The sequence below is a fragment of the Lactuca saligna genome, chromosome 8 (assembly GCF_052625555.1).
Source record: "Lactuca saligna cultivar CGN05327 chromosome 8, ASM5262555v1, whole genome shotgun sequence".
Lineage (NCBI taxonomy): Eukaryota > Viridiplantae > Streptophyta > Magnoliopsida > Asterales > Asteraceae > Lactuca > Lactuca saligna.
The window spans coordinates 13,875,042-13,896,596 of NC_136424.1; the positions used below are offsets into that span (position 1 = coordinate 13,875,042).

The window sequence follows — 21,555 nt, forward strand, 5'->3', positions numbered from 1 at the left end:
GGGGTGAAAATGTTATTTTAAAAAATAAAGAGATAAAAAATATCATTTTATAAAATAGAGAGATTAATTACGAGTGATGTATTATACAAAATAGGAGTTACAAGTGAAGATTATACAAAATTGATAGATTAAATTGGAACTTCCTTTTTAAACATTTGAACATTATGCATTAGTATTAACTTATGAGATTTTCTAATATGTGTCCTAAAACACATAATAAGTATTAATTATGAAAAATATTATCATTCTCCTTAATAAATGAAGATTTTTTTTGCCACTTGTCAATCTCTCATGAGTTTTGACACTTGTCATTTTGTAGTAATTTTGAAATAAATATTATCCACTTGTCAATTTTTAGTATGTTTTAATTTTTAATTAAAATCATATAATTATATATGTAAAGTATTAAATATCATATAATATCATATCTATTATATTAAATTGTAATAAATACGTTGATTTCTTTCTTATTTTAAAGTTGTACATTAAAAAATATTTCATTTTTATGCTTTAAGTTTAATCATTTTTTAAATCAACCCGTATAATATACGAGTATTACACTTAGTAATTAAATATGGAATGCATTAATTATAAAGATTATTAATGAATTTTACATTTAATTATGGTAATATTTCTTATAATTAATATATCTAACATTTAATTATAGTAATATATATGATTAATTATTACTTCTTATATGTATCTTTAGAACACGTACTAAAAAAATCCCTTAACTTATAAACCAAACTTTACATTTTAGTTATATTTATAATTGGTTATGATAATCAACTGTAAGTGGGTAACAATAATATTCATCTAGACATGCTTAAAACACTACAACTTATAAATCACTAACTTAAACATTATTCAATATATGAAATATATGGGGACACATTTTAGACATCCCATTATAATTATAAAACTATAATACAATAAAACCTACAAATTATACATCAGCAAATATGCTATAATTTTTGGAGTCCACAGCAATAAGCCTCAAAGCCGCCACTGCTGCCGCCACAGACATGAACCCAAAGAAAACCACATTCAACCAATGCCATGATTTCTGTAAAGAACTCAACTTGTTTCTTTTAGCCACCAAATACATATGATTTGCTAGAATGAATGTAAGTGGAAAGGTGCTAATAGCTCCGGTCAGGCTCATAAAGTCTCCGATGAATGGCAGTGCCGCCGCCAGTAAGGTGGTTACTGTTAGGTAACCGCCTCTCACCACCACCCTGAATGACAAGTTCTTTAATGCTAGCGGACTTCCTTTGATCCCGTATTTTGTATCAAGATACTCATACATCGGACTTGCAAAGATCTGAAAACCACATGTTACAACTATTTTAGGTATTTTTTTATTTTTATTACTTAATACAGAAAAAACAACTTAGCAAAACAAAAGTCAGAAAAATGAAATTTTCCATACTTAGCACTGATTGTTTACAAATTGGCTCTCATTTATATCTGGGAAAATCACAAAGATGACCAGAATGATTTGGAGGTTTACTAAATAAAGACAATCCTTTTGACTTTTTAGTCAAAGAATCACATATTTCTCATTGGGCCCACTTCTAAATCACTTTATGGCTTATACTGTAAAATAGCTTTTGAATGGTCCAAAAAAAAAATCATACATTACGAAAATATTCATACTTGCAAAATACTATTATCTTTTTTCTTTTTGATAAAAGACAAATTAAAGCCCTAGTCATTTGTGTAAAAATAATGTCACCTCTAAAAGTACGTTTTTTTTGTGATTTTTTATTTAATCCTTTTTAGGTTTTTCATTTCATTTTGTAAAGTATGTTGTCATTTTCTCAAATATTTTTTAAACATCACTTATCCAGTTATCCAGACAACACTTTATACAGACAAACCGAACTTACATGCAAAGCTATGACGGTTTGTAAAAAGGCGGATATATTGGCAAACGTCTTCACCCAAACCGGACCACTAACACTACTCAACAAATATGCAGATGTCTCATTCCCATAAGCCCAATACCCCATGAAGGCAACCGCATATAATGGAACAACTCCTACTGTGAATTGAAAGTAAAGAGCCTTCATCATGTTCCCAACAACCGGTTGTTTTACTGTTGCCTACAAGATCAAAGCTTTCTTCAATAAACATCACAAAATGCGAATCTTTATTCGATAAAAATCATAAAGTTCAAAGCTTTATTTGGTAAAAGGTCAAAAGAGCCCAAACCCAGTTTGTTTACTTGTAGAAAAGGTCAAAGATTTGTATATCAAGAGGAATCCAAGTGGTGAGAGTTTTAATTTCAAAGTAATTGTTGAAAGAATATATTTTTTTAAAGAAAAGTAGACAAAAAGTATTTATTCCTTGTGAAAAAGTTTAAAAAGAGAATAAAATTTGTGGTTTTTTCACCTGTATTTCTGGAAGCATTCCTGTGTTGAAAGCGAAAACAAGACTTGCACAAGCACCGATAGTTGTAAAGACCTTGTTTATATTCGACCCTGGAATCCCATAATCTCTTGGTGGAGCACGTATTCCTATAGAAATAATTCAGGTACAATCGATTTTAAATTTGAAAGAAAAGATCTATTTTTCAAACCCAAAAAGTCAAAAAAGAATAGCCCAAAAAACCCATACCATCACGAAGAGAAAGGGCAAATGCGATAACAATGTAAATAAGACTGAAAAACGTTGAAAATCCCAACCAAATCCTTAAAGCCGAAAGATGAGGAATACAAATTGCAAAAAGTCCACACGCAAATCCTGCAATTGCTATAAAATATGGGAGCTTCATTTCGTTATCATCCCTGAATAGTACATAAATAGCCTACAAAATCAAACCAAAAACACTTTAAACATCAAAATCACTTAATATTCCTAATCAGGATTTTAAAATTCATCAGAATTGATAGTTTTTTTTTGTTACCTTAAGAGCCTGACCAGCTAAAATGACATACCCAACATTGATCATGAAAAGATTTATGTATTGTAACACCCATGTTAGTTTATAAGCTTTTGGGCCTGTAATTATCAAAAAAAAGTCTTCAATTCGTATTCTAAACTTTATATAAAGACACATCACATGATATAACAAGAAAGGTTTATTGATTATTGTTTGGCGATTATTACCATATATAAATCCTGCAAGGTCTCTGTATCTGATATGTCTTTTCCCACCAAATTCATGGAGATATGCGATGAGGGCATTTGCGTAAAGTGATATGGCTGTAGCCAAGATTAAACCCACGACTCCACCCACCCACCCGAGAGGAACCATGACTGCACCCGAATACCCCAACACGTATGCGCTGTTGATTCCAGTTGTAAGAACAAATCCCACTTGAAACCATGAATCTACATCATTCAAAACGAGTTATTCGATTATGAATTCAAGTCATGAAATTGTATTGTCCCAATAAAACCTAGAAATTATCGATGTAACCCATAAGCCATCCCTGTGAGATTGTATCTCAGAAATTGCGAAATTGATGTAGAAAATTTGAATGATTTCAAATCTGAATTCATCGTTTTGATAGAAACCAGATATTGAAAGTATTGTAATTTGTATGCTACTGTTAAGAGAAATGAACTGACCACTACTAATCTGATGAGCAGTTTCGGGAATTTCAATGGCTAATTGGTCATCGGAGTAGACCTTTCTCGGGCGATTCGAGACGACATCGTCTCGATGGCCCTCCATATCACCTACAGAAGAAGAACTTTCTTGTTCTTCTTTGATTAACAAGAGATATATTCTCTCTTCCTCTTCCGAATACACAGAGTCTTCCTTATAAGCCAGCGATGTGTATTTATATAAATCTTTATGTATATTCCCCTCTCGTCTCTCTCACACACACACATATACACTGTGTGTGTGTGAATGCGAAAACGGAAATTCAACGGATTGACAAGGAATTATTCAAATGGGGTTCTGTAAATTGGAGAGGTTGCTTAAGAGGAACGATTCCTGTTTCCTCTACCCACAAACTGCGGGAAGAAGACACAGCAGGATGATACGTATATCAAGAAAGATAATTTATAAAACGGCGGATTCAGGGAATCTATGATTTTGGGCAAATGGACGGATGGGTTTCAATTCAATGGCGACAGAGAGACGATAATCATGATCGAATCAAATTCAGAGGTGAAAGAAAGAGAGAGAAATTGAATTCAGAAAGTCGTTGATTATACTGATTGGTTGGCAGATTCAAACTGTTGTCATTTAGTATTTGCTTTTTTTACTTCTAGTGTTAAAAACGTTCAGATCATGTTATTTTTTATGAGGCAACGGAATAAATATGTTGTTCTTATTTTATGTTTTTATTACCTTATTAGTCTTTTTTGTGAATAATCTTTTAGGTTCGACAAGAAGTTTTCTTAATCTTTTTATCTTATTTTAAGATTAGGTGTGATACCCGTGTATTACACGGGTTTATAAAAAAAATTTAATATAAAATTATAAGCATTACATATTTTTTAAAGTAATAACTTTACATTAATACAAAGAATATAATAAATAAAGTAAATAATAAAGATTGTAGAACATTTATTATGAAATTTAATAGAATGATCTATTTTACATATATAAATCTCATTAAAATGTGAATTTTAAATTTAAAAAAAAATAAAAATTTAAGAAAATGACAAGTGAAAAGGAAATAATTCAAAAAACTCTTAGAAAATGACATGTGTAAAATTTAATGAGAGCATGATATCTAGCAAAATTGATTTTCATTTATCAGGTTAGATTATATCTACTGGTGTATTTGTAGTCATTATTTTTATTATTTTTAATTTTTCTTATTGTAAACGGATGTTAGGTTCTCCTGATATCTTTATTTGACAATAAAACTTTATATTTAATAAAAAAACGTTATATTGCATTTTTGGACGACCATCCAAATAATCTTTTTATAATTTAATAATAAAAACTTCGATTTTTTCTAAAAAAATCCATCCTAACTAGGTACAGTACAGTAGAGTAGCCTGATTATATTTGATGATACGAGATTCTTTGATTAAACCATTCATTTCATAATTTGATATATCTTTTGAAGAACAAATTAATTGGACGAAAATAAAATTAGTGTCTCGTTCTACATATCAATACCATCAACAATGATATTTATAATGCAGGAAAATCCGTTATTTCGCTCCCCAATTCTTTATGATGTCCTTCTTAATTATCATTCAAAACTTTTTATTTTTCTCATTAACTATGATGAGGGGAAGTAAATTATGACAAATCATTTTGTTACCTTTATATTATACGATCTATATGGTTTAGGTAGTTTGCACGTTTAATTCTAATTTTTTTTTTTTTTCAAAATTCGGATTGTCCATATGGTTTCTTTTGTTTCAATTTTATTCAATGAAATAATTGAAATGAGCATGCTGTCCTAATCTATTTATTTGTTTATGATTTATTATTTTGAGACTCAAGTTAAGTAATTTATAAAATGAGCAGGTCCCATATTCCACATATATCCCAACTATTATATCTAATAAAGTGTTGTGTTAAATATATGCTATTAGGGTGTGTTTATTTCGAAATTGGCCTATCCATGGTCGATTTTAATATTTAAATAGTCTCTACAAATAGCATACATGTAACTTTAGGATGTAACTTTAGGGTTACAGCTTTTGAAGCTCTCACAGAAAAGTTCCGTCTTTAAAAACTCTTCTAGAGTTGTATTTAATACAATTATTGGGCACACTTTTGATCATTATTTTCTCTTATCATTTATTTATCTCTTAATATAGAACATATCGATCTTTATTGTTTTTACAATCGGTATTAAAACAAGAGATAGTGTAATCAATCCGCTATTCTTCTGTCGAGTAAATGGTTTTGTTAGGGTTTTACGATTTTCTTAGATTAGTTCTTGTTGCCTCGATCGTCTCAACCGATTGTAGAGCCCATATCTAGATCTCAATCGATTGTAGATCCCATATCTAGATCTCAATCGATTGTAGATCCCAATCGGTTGGTTCTCTCTCTCTCTCTCTCTCTCTCTCTCTCTCTCTTTCCCTCTCTACTCTCTCTCTATCTCTCTCTCTCTCTCTCTCTCTTTTTCTTTCTCTCCATCCCTACTCTCTCTCTCTATGTTTCGTTACGTGTACCACATGCATAAAAAGTTATAAGAGAATATGTTTGTATGCTTTTTGTAAGTCCCCAAAATCGTTTAGCGTATTAATCCGATCCACTTGATGGTGTGGAATCCCAATCAAGTGGATGATGCAAGATCAAATGGAGAAGAAGAAAAAGAACATGATGAATCTTCAATGTATTGATGATATTCAATATGACCCGGTTACATAAGATTCATACACACACTAATGTTATTTCTAGTTTCTTTCTCTAAAACACAAGTATGGCAATGATTGCTCCCTAAGAACGCCCCTTGCTCATTGGACACCCCTTAACACTCCCCCTAATGACTATTTATATATATGGACCGAAAACCCAAACCCACAACTCCAAGGCTAGACCGAAATCACATGAGATTTCAGTCCACGCTACAATTAAACCCAAGATTGTTTTCGGCCCAAGACCAAAAACTACAAAAACCTAGAAAAGCAAAGTATAAACCATATTTTAGACCCAACAATCTCACCCTTGGTTTGTATCTTTCTTTTCTTTTGACCTAGCAAACTCCCCCTGGGTTTGCAACTTGTTTTTCTTTTTAATCTTCAATATGAGCTTGGCTTCAGCATTAATCTTCGATTTCTTCACAACTTCAAGATGAACATATGAATCTTCGATATGAATGACTTCATCTTGAACCGTTGGGGTTTTCTTCAAAAATTTTGATAAAAACGCACGTTGAGTGAGGAGGCTTCTTGTAAAGATTCTTGAAAATCAGCACTTTCAGTTTGAGAATCTTCAGAGAGATCGATTCTTCTTGATCACTTCAGCAGGTTCATAGATAGCAAAAATTGATTGATGAGGTTTCAATGCAATTCGTCACATAATCTTCAAGGACAACTTCGCCTTGCTTCTTGGGTTGAAAGATTGAATGTTGAAAAATAATATTCATTTCTTGTTCCTTTGAATGAACGTTCTTCAATGATCACTATTGCACCTTGAAAAGTAACAAATGACTAAAAAGTCCTTGTGGATCACATAATTATCAAGACCCTTCTCACCACAGTTGATCAAGGACCCGACCTTGGCTCAGATGGAGACTTCTCGCAGTATCTGTGTGAAAGTACAACCTCCTTAAGTCTCTTCTGTAGATACAATCTCATCTTCCTTTGAATAAACTTTTTAAGACAAAGAAAATTTTGAGATAAAAACAAAACTAAAAACAAGCTTAGCACACAATATTTTTTGGATTTTTCATATTTTCTGAAAAAGAAATAAAACAGAAATAAAAATATTTTTGGATTTTGGATTTTTGTTTGATTTTTAATAATAATTTTTAATTCTCCCCCTTAAATTTGTGCATAGAGGAAAACTGTAAACAAATTGAACAAAAACAAAAATATTTGGGAGCAAAGTTGTCAATCAATTTAATATCGTTTATCAGCACACACCTGCATGTTTAGATCTGGTCAATCACTGGTATTGTAGTCCACTTAAACACAAAGGATATTGACAAATTGGACTGATTATAAGTGACAAGACATTGCACCTATATTCCTAAAAGGACCATTTAGCTGAAAATGACCAAGGATATTGTTGTCCACTTAATCAAGATCTACTGACAACATTTTAAATGGTTTAATTTTAAATGTACTAGAACATGTTCCCCACTTCCTGACACACCCCGATAATCAAGAACTTCCAAAGATACCTTACTTTAGGTGATTAGACGATCATTAAGGGAGAAGTCACATTTAGAATGCATATGTTGTAAACCCAAGTCGGAAGTCTTACAATCACGCAGATGGAACAACATATGACTAACATAGATAGAGGGTTAGAGAGATAGTAGGGTGCATATTTTACATCCCAGATTGGATCTTTCGATCACGCAGAGGGGACAACATATGGCTAACAGATAGAAAGAGTTTCATAGATAAGGATATGCATAGAGATAGAGTTGCATATGTTGCATTCCAGGTCGGATATATTCCAATCACGCAGAAGAGGCAACATATGACTGACAGATAGAAAGCAAGAAAATAATTTCCTACAGACTTACTTTATCAGAACCCCCCAGTTGCCATATCAGTACCAGAATTAAGAACATGAGTCCATACATCGAGGAAATGTTAAGCCACAATTCTAGATACATATAGCTTTTAGTGTATCCTGCAGGTTCCCATGTTTATCTCACTGCTCAATCTACCCGAGCATCGTATTGTCAGTCCAAATAGAACTATCTAAGTCCACATTGTAAAGTCCTTTCATTTTCAAACTAAGTCTAGTCCATTTAAATCATCCATGCCTACCAGCACATTGAGCACAAAATCTCAACAATTCAGCTTTAGTGCATTACACGCATCATAGATTGCCCATTAGCACTAGACTTCATATTACTTTCCAAACAATACCTATAAATGAAAAACTATAAGAAAATAAAATATTGTATTAAAACAAATCATTTTAAGAAAAACTCTGGAGTATCAAGAAGAAAACTCAAACCGTAAGTCACCAATTGAAGTTGCATCCAGATGATCTTAGAACAACACGCATATTTCAAACTCGGAACAGATCCAAAAATTCTTAACATCGTTAAGCACAAACCCCATGTGTGATCCTTTTATTTCTTCCTTTCTTTTCCTGTAAAGGACACATACTCTCACTCAAAGTTCTGAGTGTTGTACAGTTGAGAGATGTCCCCTATCATGTGCCTGGAACAACTACTATCAACAAACTGAATTCTGGTGATATGCCTCTATAGCCGCTCCAGCACAGAGTGTGGGATTAGTTGGTCTTTAGAACCCAGTCCATTTTGAAACTGGGTCGACCTTTATCATTTGTGCAAGGTAATCTCTCTCATGACATATCCTGTTTATCACAAACAGAAGATGAAGAAATGTTAGAATCATTTGATGATTTGGGACTTTGAACCTTTGGTACCCATCTGTAGTCGGGTTTAACCCATTTCTTATTTGTTCGGATGGATGCCTTATCACTTGATTTTGAACTTGAAGCTGATCGTCGAGATGACTTTGACCTAACCGGTCTTGGTTTCACTGGAGCATCTCTTGAATTGGACTTCTTGGCAGATATTCCCTTCTTGACCTTGGGAGTTTGATTTTTACTCTTATTGGCATTCCAGTCACCATTGTTTGAACGTGGCCTCGAAGGGTTTCTTTAGGAAAATCTCCCTCATGTAGCATTCTGCCATCCTTGTGCATAATAGGGAACATATGCACGATTTGGACATTTTCTGGCAATGTGTCCAGGTGTTCCATAGTGAAAACATGTCTGTTTCTTCACGTATGAGTTGTTTCTGCCTGCCCCTGGTGGCGTTCCCTTGCCTCGTTTCTTATTGTTCCCGCATGCACACATACAACAAGCTGTCTGCTTCATTTGTTTTGGTGGCATGTATTTACCAACAACGGGTTGATTAGAAGCAAAAAAATTAGAAGCAACAGATTCAGAGTTCAATGAGACATTGGTTTGACAGTCAACATAATCAATAGAACTAGAATTGTTTCTGTTCTCCTTGTCCTCATCTTCCACTACTTTATATGCACAGGAAGTAGAAACATTAGTATCCTTCGCCTAAACACTCTCAGTTTGGCCTGATTGTTCAGTCTTAACTAAAGCTGGTGCAAGGGGTTGGCCATACTGAGCAGGTATCTCTTCTTCGTTGGTCTCAAGAGGTGGGTTATAGTTGTTATTGAAAGGAGGTGGGACACTGTGATACCCTAGACCCTTGTTTTGATTATCTTTAAATTTTAGTTGTTTTCCTATCATGGACGCAACTACCTCACTTGACACATCAAATTTCTTAAAGTTGAATTCAACATCTTTATATTTAGCTTTTAATGCATCAAGTTCGGCAGTCAATGTAGCAAGTTGTTCCTTAACATAGGTATAATTTGCATATTTGTTGCTATATTCCTCTTGAAGTTTTCTAAAGTCCTTAGTCTTATCCTCTAGTTGTGCTTTTAAGGGTTTTTAGGCCTTTCTAAGAGTATATCCTTCATATTTATGGTCCTCAATGTAAGGACCCAAAAATCACGACTAAAAATTTCTTTTAAAACGTTACTAAACCATATTTATAAAATCTTATCATAGGTCATAACATAATTTTCGAGTATTAATTCAAAACATAATCTCATTATCAGAGTAAATCATTCCCAGACTAACTGACTATGGTGTGTGCACTGCAACCTCTCCGAGCTCCTCTTTTGAAAACTAAGTACCTGAAACCAAAACTGAAAACCGTAAGCACGAAGCTTAGTGAGCTCCCTCAAACTACCACATACCATACAATAACATATAAAGCACACATTGGGCCTTGCCCACTGCATCGGACCGAGGTCCGGTCTAACTGGGGCCTTGCCTCCTGCATTGGACCGAAGTCTGGAAATTGATTGGGACCTTGTCCCCTGCATCAGACCGAAGTCCGGACTAACTGCATCGGACCGAAGTCCCCAACTAACTGAACAATTCATAACATAAACATATCAACTAGCATGAACACACATATACTTCATATTGCATCGGGCCGTAGCCCGGAACACATAACACATAAATCTTGTCTGATCCGCGAAGGCATCAAACATACTAACTACTGCATCGGACCGAAGTTCGGAAACTACTGCTAGTTAAACGGGCCGGCATTTTGGCCTTAAACCCGTTCCTATTGGAAGGAAACTCACCTGGTACTGCTGAACTTGCTGATAACCCTCTGGCTGCTAACCGACAACCTTCTGAGTCGCTGCTCCTCTAGCTCTCTCAATTGAAAGCTCCAACTGAAGTAAATCCCGGATCTACACCACTCCTCTGCAACAAAGCCCTTGATCTTCAATCCCCTCTCCAAGATTCTCTCCTCTAAGGCTCTGTTCTCTTAAATAATGAAGGCTCACTCAATTCTAGGGTTTCTGGAACTCAAAAGGGGAGCAAAGAGGCTGAGGGTGGGTTATAATGTGCTTTATATAGGGCACAACCTCTGGGATTAGGGTTTTTCTCGCCCAGACTAGACTCGCCGAGTCCACTCGCTGACTCGCCGAGTCGGTCACTTACTCAATGACCCGGATCCTGCTCCGACTCGTCGAGTTCCTCCCTGGATTTGACGAGTTGACTCTTAATTTAGAGCTTAACCTTTCTTTTCATGGTCTTCCTGATTCTAGGTGTTACAACTCTCCCCCACTTAAACTAGACTTCGTCCTCGAAGTCCACCACGGCCAACTATTTCACAACCCACTTACTGCTTACCACTAGCTATGCACTAGACACTTTTCGCTACTTAGTATTGAGTACCCATCAATCAACTAGTCGAATTCTAGCATAGCCTGCTTTCCATTACTGCCACTGACTGAAAATTTCTTTTGTCCCTTATCCGCCTTTCGGATGAACCGAGACCACCCTGGTCCCTACTGATGTCTCCATAGCTGGGTTACCAGACTCCTACCAGTTACTACACCCCATTGCAATCTCCTAGTCGCTTTCTGCGACTTCTGAAGATACCTCGACTATCTATAACTGTTCTACCCACTCTACCACTCATATTGAATCAATGCTTCTGGAACTAGTCTGCTTATCTCTCATCTGAATACTCAACTTCCAATAACTCGTGCCTTTCATCCATAAAGAAAGGCTACCTGCCTAATTATCCTTGCAGATCACTTATACTTGGCAGAAGACTCAACTGATCCTGCTGAGAGGGACTTGCCATTTCAAATCAACCAACTATACCGTCAGCACTTGCATTCCAACACAAATACTAATATTGGCCATCACACTGAAACTATCTGAAACACTGAAGTGCCTGCAATACTGAACTGCCTGAAACACTGAGCTATCTGAAACACTGAACTGGCTGAAGCATTGAACTGGTTAAAACACTGAACTGGCTGAAACACTGAACTGACTAAAACACTGAACTAACTGAAACATTGAACTGGCTGAAGCACTGAACTGGCTGAAACACCGAACTGGCTACATGGCTGCTTCCCACAACATCTCAAGACCTTCCTGGTCTCCAATCATTCATCGATTATCTGCAACACTGAGTTCCAACTCAACTGTGGAGCCCAAGGACTCCTTACTTAGTCGCTCCCACAACTTCTGAACGAAATCTTTCTCTGGAACTAGTTTCCACTAGTCATCCTGACACTGTGACTCTAATAACCTCCCGATCCAACCGACCGGGTCCATACATTGAATCCTGACATCATCAAATCCAAGGCTAAAAATGGTGGCTCCCGGACTAACGGTATCCCTTAACATACACGAACCCAAGCGGTCCACTGCTTCCCTGATCTCATAACTGTGGTGACGATCCACTGACAAACCGCCGACTTAACCAGAACTGAACCATTTGGGAAATCCGAAATCTAACCTGTGGATTCCCATATTCTCACTGCTACACCCGAACTGGTGGGTATTACTGCTTCCCCGCGTCCAACAACGCGCTCATGCTGCCTACCAACCTGATAAAGGTCATGGCTACACCTGCGGACTTACAACTCTCTAATACTATCTGACTGCTAGTGAATGCTACGGCTACCCCCACAGACTTACAACACTCTACTACTATCTGACTGCTAGTGAATGCTACGACTACCCCCACAGACTTACATCACTCTACTACTATCTGACTGTTAGTGAATGCTACGGCTACCCCCACAAACTTACAACACTCTACTATTATCTGACTGCTAGTGAATGCTACGGCTACCCCCGCAGACTTACAACACTAATACTATCCCGAGGACATCCTGACAATCCCTAGTCCTGCTAGTGATTCCTCAGCCTGATTTCTCAAAACTAGCCCTCATTCATCGAATGTTGCATCAACCTCGACATCTTATATCCTTGATACACTTAGCGGTTCGTCGAGGAATTCTTCGGATTGGTTCCTAAACCAACCGTCTACTAATCCGGATACATGAAACTATCGTTGGGAAGTTTCCAAAACCCCCAACTCCTGAATCCACACAACTCTGCATGCCGTCTCTGCCACTGACTACTAACACGACATCATCTCTTGCTAATCGTTCTCAAGATCCTCATTCCGACTCACTAGAGTCCTACAGGCGGTCCTCCAACCCTGAATTCTCAATCAGCTACTAACCATCTCGATCACATGAACTCATTGTTGGGAAGTTCCTCAAACTCCCAACTCTGAACTCCTCAATCCATCAATCACTGCACTACTATCTTTTCTTCTCAGAGGTCGTGTACTCATTCTGGAATTGCATGCTCTTACCCTTGTATACTCGGAGGGTTCTCCCCCATTTGGATCTGGATAACTCCTTACTACTCACTGGTCTAAAGTGTTCCCCAACATTCCTTCCATTAAAAGGGCGATCTGTTATCCGCCAATGTTTACCTCTATCGACGCTCCAATTAACTTTTACCAGATCCAAACCATTCTTGCTATCTAACTGAGCACCCTTCAATCCATAACTATATTTGCTTTGGGGACCGCATCTTGAGAACCTATGTTTGGGGTGCACATCCCCAACCCACTTCCTTACTGTCCCCTGGCTACCTCAATAGAAGCTCTAAATTGTCACTACTGAGGATTTAACTGATCAATCCTGAATGATACCTTTCGAAAGCAGTGAGGCATTACTGATTCTTACATATACATGCTACACCCACCGCATCTGAAGTAACCTGATCTAGAGGGGACGACCTCCAATTTACCATTCTAAATCCAAGGTATGCAGATGGCATAAAACTCAGTCACAAGCAGGTAATATAATACCCCAACACTTATGCTTATTGATAACAATGCAACAACAGAACAATAATACCATGAATACTAATTGACAGGAAGGTAAAAGATATGTACCCCCATCATTCAGTGTTACTCGAATCCTTGTTGAAATCAACCGAAAAACTCGGCTTCGAGTCGTGGGCGCCCTTACCCGACCCTGATGTCTGCTGGTGGTTCTCGAAGTCCTAGGGGCAGGAGCTGGCACCTGCCCTGCTGTATACAAACTCAGACAGTGGGCCTTCTTGTGGTCTCTCTGACTACAATGGAAACATATCGGATCAATCCCCTGAGCGATGGTAACAATACAATCTCTGCTAAATGGCTAATCCGGCTGCACTTGAAACATCCAGCATCACCACCACTTCTACGCCTGCATGCACCCTCATGTGTCCTACCACACTTCCCACATCGAATGCGGCTCTGATAGTCCCTCGATCTCGAATCCGATCCCTTAGGCCTCTTGCCCGACTCTCGCTCATGTGTTACCTCGTTGACCCCATCCATTGACTGAACAACTGCTATCTGATCCTGGAGCTTTGCGGTCAACCTACCAGTGACCCGTCCAACGATGTTGGGTAGCTCCTCATGAATGGCTCGCGCAACCTCCTTGACTATCCAATCATGCAGAGGTCTCTCCTAGAGACAGGGTGCCCCGCTCACTCCTGTCCCCTGATGGCAAGAGATAAAAAAAATGGGATCTCCCTCCCTGATGGATCCCTGACCTCCATAAGAATCGGGCTCTAGATGAACCCCAAACTGCCCTGAGACTATCCCGGCCGTAAAGGCCTCAAGACGACTGTCCACAAGCTCCATAATGGCCTCCATAACTGAACCAAATATCATGGGAGTCTGATCAATGATGTTGCGCATAATCTCTGCAGAAATAACATCTCTCATCTGATCATCGAACTGTCTGTCTCCAGAGCCTGAGCCAGATCCTTCCTCGGCACCTGAACTGCCAACTGATATCTCACGCAACGTCACCATGCTGGAAACACATCACAAATCTGATCAATATACATACCGCTGCTGAGGGATCTTTCACACACTTTACTAGTTCCCTGGTTTTTCCTCAGCCCCTCTTGAATCGAGTACAGATCCTCTGTTTTCAGTAGTACGGGCCCATACTACCTTCCACATCTATCCGTACTTTCCTCAAGAGTTACCTCAACTCCACCAAGTCCCTTTTCTCTACTGCTAATCTTTGCTACTCTCATCCTAGGCTTGCCTTAGGGAACCTCTGACTCCACCCAAACCAGTCCTCAGCTGCTGAAGGCCTCCTTGCAATGCCAATTAGCCACCACCTGAATACCATAACATGCAATGAGGCTCGGAAAATCCTTCGAGTACAAGACTCATCCCTACAACGTTTAGACTCAAATGAGAGTTGTGCAATAGGGTCAAATCCGGTACTCTGAGTTTATCCAATCCTGACCACATGTGACGTGAGGTTTTTACCTAATGGCTAACTCCCATCACTCAGAGTCCCATTAAGCACAAAGCAAGCAACATTCAGATAAAGGAAACATACTCATGGAAGCTATTCTCAAGAAACTGTACTAGCATACAATGTTGAACTCATACTATCAGGAATAACCTAAACAGGCTATCCTACTGCTGTGTACTCAATACTAGCATGCAATTCTCATAAGGCTGAAACACATAAACAGGCACATAAGGCATCTTCCTAGATCCTTAGTCCTATACTAGCATGCTGTTCTACTGAAACTGAAACTGGAACTAAAACTGAAACTAAAACTGATAATCATAAACTTGTATGGGTAATTTGGGAGTACTTACTTGAGCTCGGCTGATTGCATGCACCACATCCTTTTTCTCTTTCAAGTTATTTCCTTTCTAAATATTCTTTTCGCTTTTTCTAAAACTCTTTTCTTTTCTCAAACTCCTTTTTACCAAAAACTCCTTTCAAAAATGCTTTTCTTTTGAAAACCTTTTACTGTTTCCTTAGTTTGAGTCCAGACACACTCTCAAGTGTGTCCGAATCCCTCAAACCAAGGCTATGATACCAACTTGTAACGACCCAAAAATCACGACTAAAAATTTCTTTTAAAACGTTACTAAAACCATATTTATAAAACCGTATCATAATTCATAACATAATTTTCGAGTATTAATTCAAAACGTAATCTCATTATCAGAGTAAATCATTCCCAGGCTAATTGACTATGGGGTGTGCACTACAACCTCTCCGAGTTCCTCTTTTGAAAACTGAGTACCTAAAACAAAAACTGAAAACCATGAGGTCTGGTCTAACTGGAACCTTTCCCCTGCATCAGACCGAAGTTCGGAAACTGACTAGGACCTTGTTCCCTGCATCGGACCGAAGTCCGGACTATCTGGGGCCTTTCCCCTGCCTCGGGCCGAAGTCCGGAAACTAACTGGGACCTTGTCCCCTGCATCGGACCGAAGTCTGGACTAACTGCACCGGACCGAAGTCCAGAACTAACTGAACAAAGCATAACATAAACATATCAACTAGCATGAACACACATATACTGCATACTGCATCGGGTCGTAGCCCGGAACACATAACACATAAATCGTATCTGAGCCACGAAGGCATCAAACATACTAACTACGGCATCGGACCGAAGTCCGAAAACTACTGCTAGCTAAACGGGCTGGTATTGTGGCCTTAGATCCGTTCCTACTGGAAGGAAACTCACCTGGTACTGCTGAACTTGCTGATAACCCTCTGGCTGCTAAACGACAACCTTCTGATCCGATGCTCCTCTAGCTCTCTCAAATGAAAGCTCCAACTGAAGTAAATCCCGGATCTACACCACTCCTTTGCAGCAAAGCCCTTGATCTTCAAGCCCCTCTCCAAGATTCTCTCCTCCAAGGCTCTATTCTCTCAAATAATGAAGGCTCACTCAATTCTAGGGTTTCTGGAACTCAAAAGGGGAGCAAAGAGGCTGAGGGTGGGTCATAATGTGCTTTATATATGGCGCAACCTCTAGGATTAGGATTTTTTTGCCCAGACCAAACTCGCCGAGTCTACTCGTTGACTCGCCGAGTTGGTCACTTACTCAATGACCCGGATCCCGCTCCGACTCGTCGAGTTCCTCCCTGGACTCGACGAGTTGACTCTTGATTTAGAGCTTAACCTTTCTTTTCTTAGTCTTCCTGATTCTGGGTGTTACACTCAACTTCCCCCTTTAGCAAATCATATTGATCATGATAAAGTTTATTTTTAGCTTCGTAAGACTGAGAACATGAAGCTTCATCGACCGTGGTGTTTGAGGAACTCATTGTTTACCAAAATTTCCCTTTGACTTGAAACCTCAAAAGTCAACCTTACAAGTCAAATTTAAAAAGTCAAACTTAAAAGTCAAAACAAAAAGCCAATTGTGAAAACTTCAAAGTTAAACGAGAAAGTCAAAGGTCAAACTTGAAAGTCAAAGTTAGTTTTTAATGTCAAAAGTCAAACTAATAAGTCAAAAATCAAAAGTCAAAGCTTTATGCCGAAAATGAAACTTCAAAACTCAAAAAATTAATTTTTGGGCCAAAAATGTCAAAAATCTGAAACTTAGACTGAAAACACGAAGCTTCTTGGTCGTGACCGAGAATGCTCGCACTAAGGACTACTGACCAAAAATGCGAACCGATAACCTATTTTGACCGAGAGCAGCGAGGACCAAATACATGGACCAAACACCTACGAGGACCGAACACGCGGAGACCGAAAACGTACGAGATCGAACACCCGCGAGGCTGCGCACTGAAAACTATCGTATGCTCCACCGAGAACCATAGATCGCACACACGATTTCAACCGAGAACCTACTGACCGAATACTCGTTTCCGACCAAGAACTACTCGGAAATGCCCTCGCCTTCTCAGATTCCGACCAAAAACACGATTTTTCACCTCTTTTGAAGCAAAACTCGATTTAAAACTCAATTTTATGAAGAACACGAAGAACAAACCGCCAATATTTTGTCCAAAGCTAATAAAAATGCAAAATCCTTCAAGAAAAAGTCCAAAAATGTTCTAGATCTTGCCAATTTAATTGATACGATCAAAGCTCTAATACCAACTATAAGTCCCCAAAATCGCTTGACGTATCAATCCAATCCACTTGATGGTGCGGAATCCCAATCAAGTGGATGATGTAAGATCAAATGGATAAGAAGAACAAGAAGAACAAGATGAATCTTCAATGTATTGATGATATTCAATATGATCCGGTTACATACGATTCATACACACTAATGTTCTCTCTAGTTTCTCTCTCTAGAACACAAGTATGATAATGATTGTTCCCTAAGAACTCCCCTTGCTCCTTGGACACCCGTTAACACTCCCCCTAATGACTGTTTATATATATGGACCAAAAACCCAAGCCCACAACTCAAAGAGTAAACCGAAATCACATGTGATTTCGGTCCAAACTACAATTAAACCCAATATTGTTTTCGGCCGAAGATCGAAAACTACAAAATCCTAGAAAAGCAAAGTATAAACCATATTTTAGACCCAACACTTTTGATATTTTTTGAATTAGTTTGTTTTGTTTTAGTTAGTTTGTATTTATTTTAAAATAAAAAAAATTAAGTAGGTTGTGAGAGATGAAAAAGATGAATTTCCATGGGTTATAATATGAGATAATGGATGTGAAAGGAAATAAAAATTGATGGGTTATAGTATGAGATAATGGATGTGAAAGGAGATAAAAATTGATGTGATAATGATGTAGAAAATAGGTAGGGAGGGATGAGAAATACAAATACCTTCATCCTTATAAGCCTTTATGATAGCACCTAAATAGATAGATAAGACTTTGGCTAAAGAGATTAGATGGAATTATGGTGATTGAACTATTTAAAATTGGTCATAATTAAGTTTGGACAAAGATAATTGACAATGCATTGGACTTTTAGGTTCTCCTTAACTAAATTAGTTTATTTTATATATTAAATGTGAAGTTTAATTCTTATTAAGGATTTGATTTATTAAATTGGTTCTTAACTGTTTTAAGAATTATTTTTGGTTTCTAGCAGTTAATTTAAGAAATGCACTTATTAAATGTCTTTTGGCAGCTATATAAACATCACCAAAGGTAGATTTAGAGATAAACACATCATATCTTCTTCGACATGTCATAACTTCTTCGTTATAACTCGGATTTTGACATTATTTATACATCCGGAATCCTTGTCACGACCACTACAACTTTGTTAAGATTATTCATTCTAAATAATCTTCTATGAAAAAGTCATTTTTGATGCTCATTGTCTCTAATTTGACTAGCTCTGATCTACGGGCGTTACAACCCGACATATCAGTTACTGGAAATAAAGACCAACAATGAAGTTCATTGAGGAAGTTTTAGGAAAGTCAATACATATGAAAGTTATAGTATATAAACATTAGATCTGAAAAACATGGCAAAAATAAGTGATTATGGGTAGGTTCTACTTTTATTGGTGAGAGGAATCCAGGCTAGGAACCAACAAAGTAATCTAGCCAATAATAAAAGAAGAAGGCTATAGAAGCACCAAATAAAGAGAGAGAGAGAGAGAGAGAGAGAGAGAGAGAGATAGATAGATAGAAGGAGAGAGAGAGAGAGAGAGAGAGAGAAAAGAAAAGAAAACAACTACCAAAATTGATAGGAAAGGAAAAAAGACAAAAATTGAACCATGGTCAATGTATGATGTATACCGCTAAAAGTGTTGTTCCTTTTTTTTTACTTAGTGGACTTAATGGGCTGATGAATTTATCTGGTAAGTTATATAGTGGTAATTCTTTTTAAGTTAATTCGGAAAAAAAAATGACTTCATAAAGAAATTAAGTTAGGGAACAGAAGGTTTTCACCATTAAGTCCTAAGCCTTTTATATTTTTCTCATTTGATTTTCACTTCCATTAGCCAAGGCTTGCCATCATTTTCTCATATCTTTTTAGACATCATTTTACTACACAACACTTGTCCAAACAACAATTTATGAGACAGAAAGGAAACAAAACTTTATTTTCCTTAGTTGAAAGTTCACAACAAAAAATGTACAGGACAAGCATGTATTGGAAATGGAAAGGATGCAAAAACAATGGTATTGCTTGATGCAGGATCATGCTATATGAGTATCTATTTTTGTTATACAAAAATGGCCAGTAGTCACTGCTTCCAATTAAACCCACAAGCATCTTTAGGCTAAATGGAAAATTGGCTGAAGATATCGAAAAAAGTTAAAGAGGCTTAAGGTGTCAGATAAAGTTAGAAAAGTTTGGGAATTTTACCTGATATAATAAGAAACAAAAAACTTATGTATTTAATTAAGCTTAAATCGCCTTAATTTGTAAATCTTCCTCAAATTTAAATTAGAATGAAGAGCATCAAACCTAGATTGTGTCCTTCCTTGAGTATCTTCTTTGTCCCTAGACTGTTTTCTTCTTTGAATATCTTTTTTGTCCTTAACCCCCTATCCAACAAACCAAATGATCAAATAAGGATAGGAAATTTTGGGAATTTTATCTTAAAACATAAGAAGCAATAAAATTTATGTAATTAATTAAGTGTAAATGAGCCTAATTTGTGAACCATCGTTAATTTTAAGAAGAAGAACTGACCGAGATGAAACCCAGAGTAATCGCAGAAGAACTGAGACAATGCTTATTGAAAATTCATATCATCTTCATCATTATCGTTGTCACAATCTGCTCGCTCTTCCTTGTTCTCCTCTTCAACTTCAATTTCATCAATAATTAAAAAAAAATAGCTATCGAGAAAAAAACCTAGTAAATAAACACACACGTCAAAGAAATCATTGGGAAGAAATTAATCGTAATAAACCTTCCATAATCTTATATAGATGTTCGTATTGCCGTCAAAAAACATGAAAGGTGTAACACCCTGTTCCAGATCTTTTCCTAATTTGGGGTTGTGGCCTGAAGATTAGTTATCATCAGGCTTAGAGCCTGTGGGGAAAGAGAGATTTATATCCATTTGGTTTGGGTAATGTAATTTAGATGATTTGGGAGTTCGGTTTGTGTTTTGGATGCAAGGGATATATCGGTAAAGTGTGAGGTCGGGCTTTTATAGAAATTGCATTTTTAGGTCAGGAATTTTTAAGGAAAGTATGAGTTGATAGTGTTGGATTAGTGTCTAAGCGGTAACAATATTTGGTATATACTTGACCCGATTGTGCATGGTCCTTTTGGGTTGCCTTCAGCAAAGCAACTTGACAAGGTAATTTATGGAGAGAGAGAGAGGAAATTATGATTTGTTAATATATTATATGATTAATATATTAAAAGGGAAATCATATGATTTAATTAATATTAGTCATAAATTAATTAGGAATTAATTTGGTGGCTAAAAGAGATTAATTAAATATAGGGACTTAAACTGTCAAATGTGTGATAGTTGGTTTTTGGGCTAGGGAAACCTAATGGGTTAAAGGGTGAACGAAATTATGATGAAAGTTCATCATAATTTCGTCCATAGGCCTTATTCGAGAAGGTTCCATGGGTTGCTTGGTGATTAAACTGTCCATTAGGGTTTTGACTGAAACCCTAGCAGCCTACAGTATATATAGAGACCCCTACATGCAATTTTCGGCCACTTGATTCCAAGGAAACCCTAGGGCTGATTTTAGCATCTATTACCTCACTCATATTGCATTCTTTCTTGTGAGGTGTTTGTAAGCCATTAGAGGAGTTACACTTGTGACTCTAAACTCCAAGAAGAAGAAT

General features: G+C 37.0%; 1 protein-coding gene across 1 annotated transcript; it reads right to left on the reverse strand.

Moving 5' to 3' along the window:
- Positions 1 to 841: 841 nt before the first annotated feature.
- On the reverse strand, positions 842 to 4,179 carry LOC145009205 (proline transporter 2-like). Its single transcript, XM_078967884.1, has 7 exons — positions 3,580 to 4,179; positions 3,115 to 3,339; positions 2,912 to 3,006; positions 2,623 to 2,812; positions 2,398 to 2,522; positions 1,893 to 2,108; positions 842 to 1,324 (listed from the first exon to the last, which is right to left on the reverse strand). The coding sequence occupies exons 1-7, from the start codon at positions 3,683 to 3,685 to the stop codon at positions 947 to 949; spliced, it is 1,335 nt and encodes a 444-aa protein (XP_078824010.1). The 5' UTR covers positions 3,686 to 4,179; the 3' UTR covers positions 842 to 946.
- Positions 4,180 to 21,555: the final 17,376 nt, after the last annotated feature.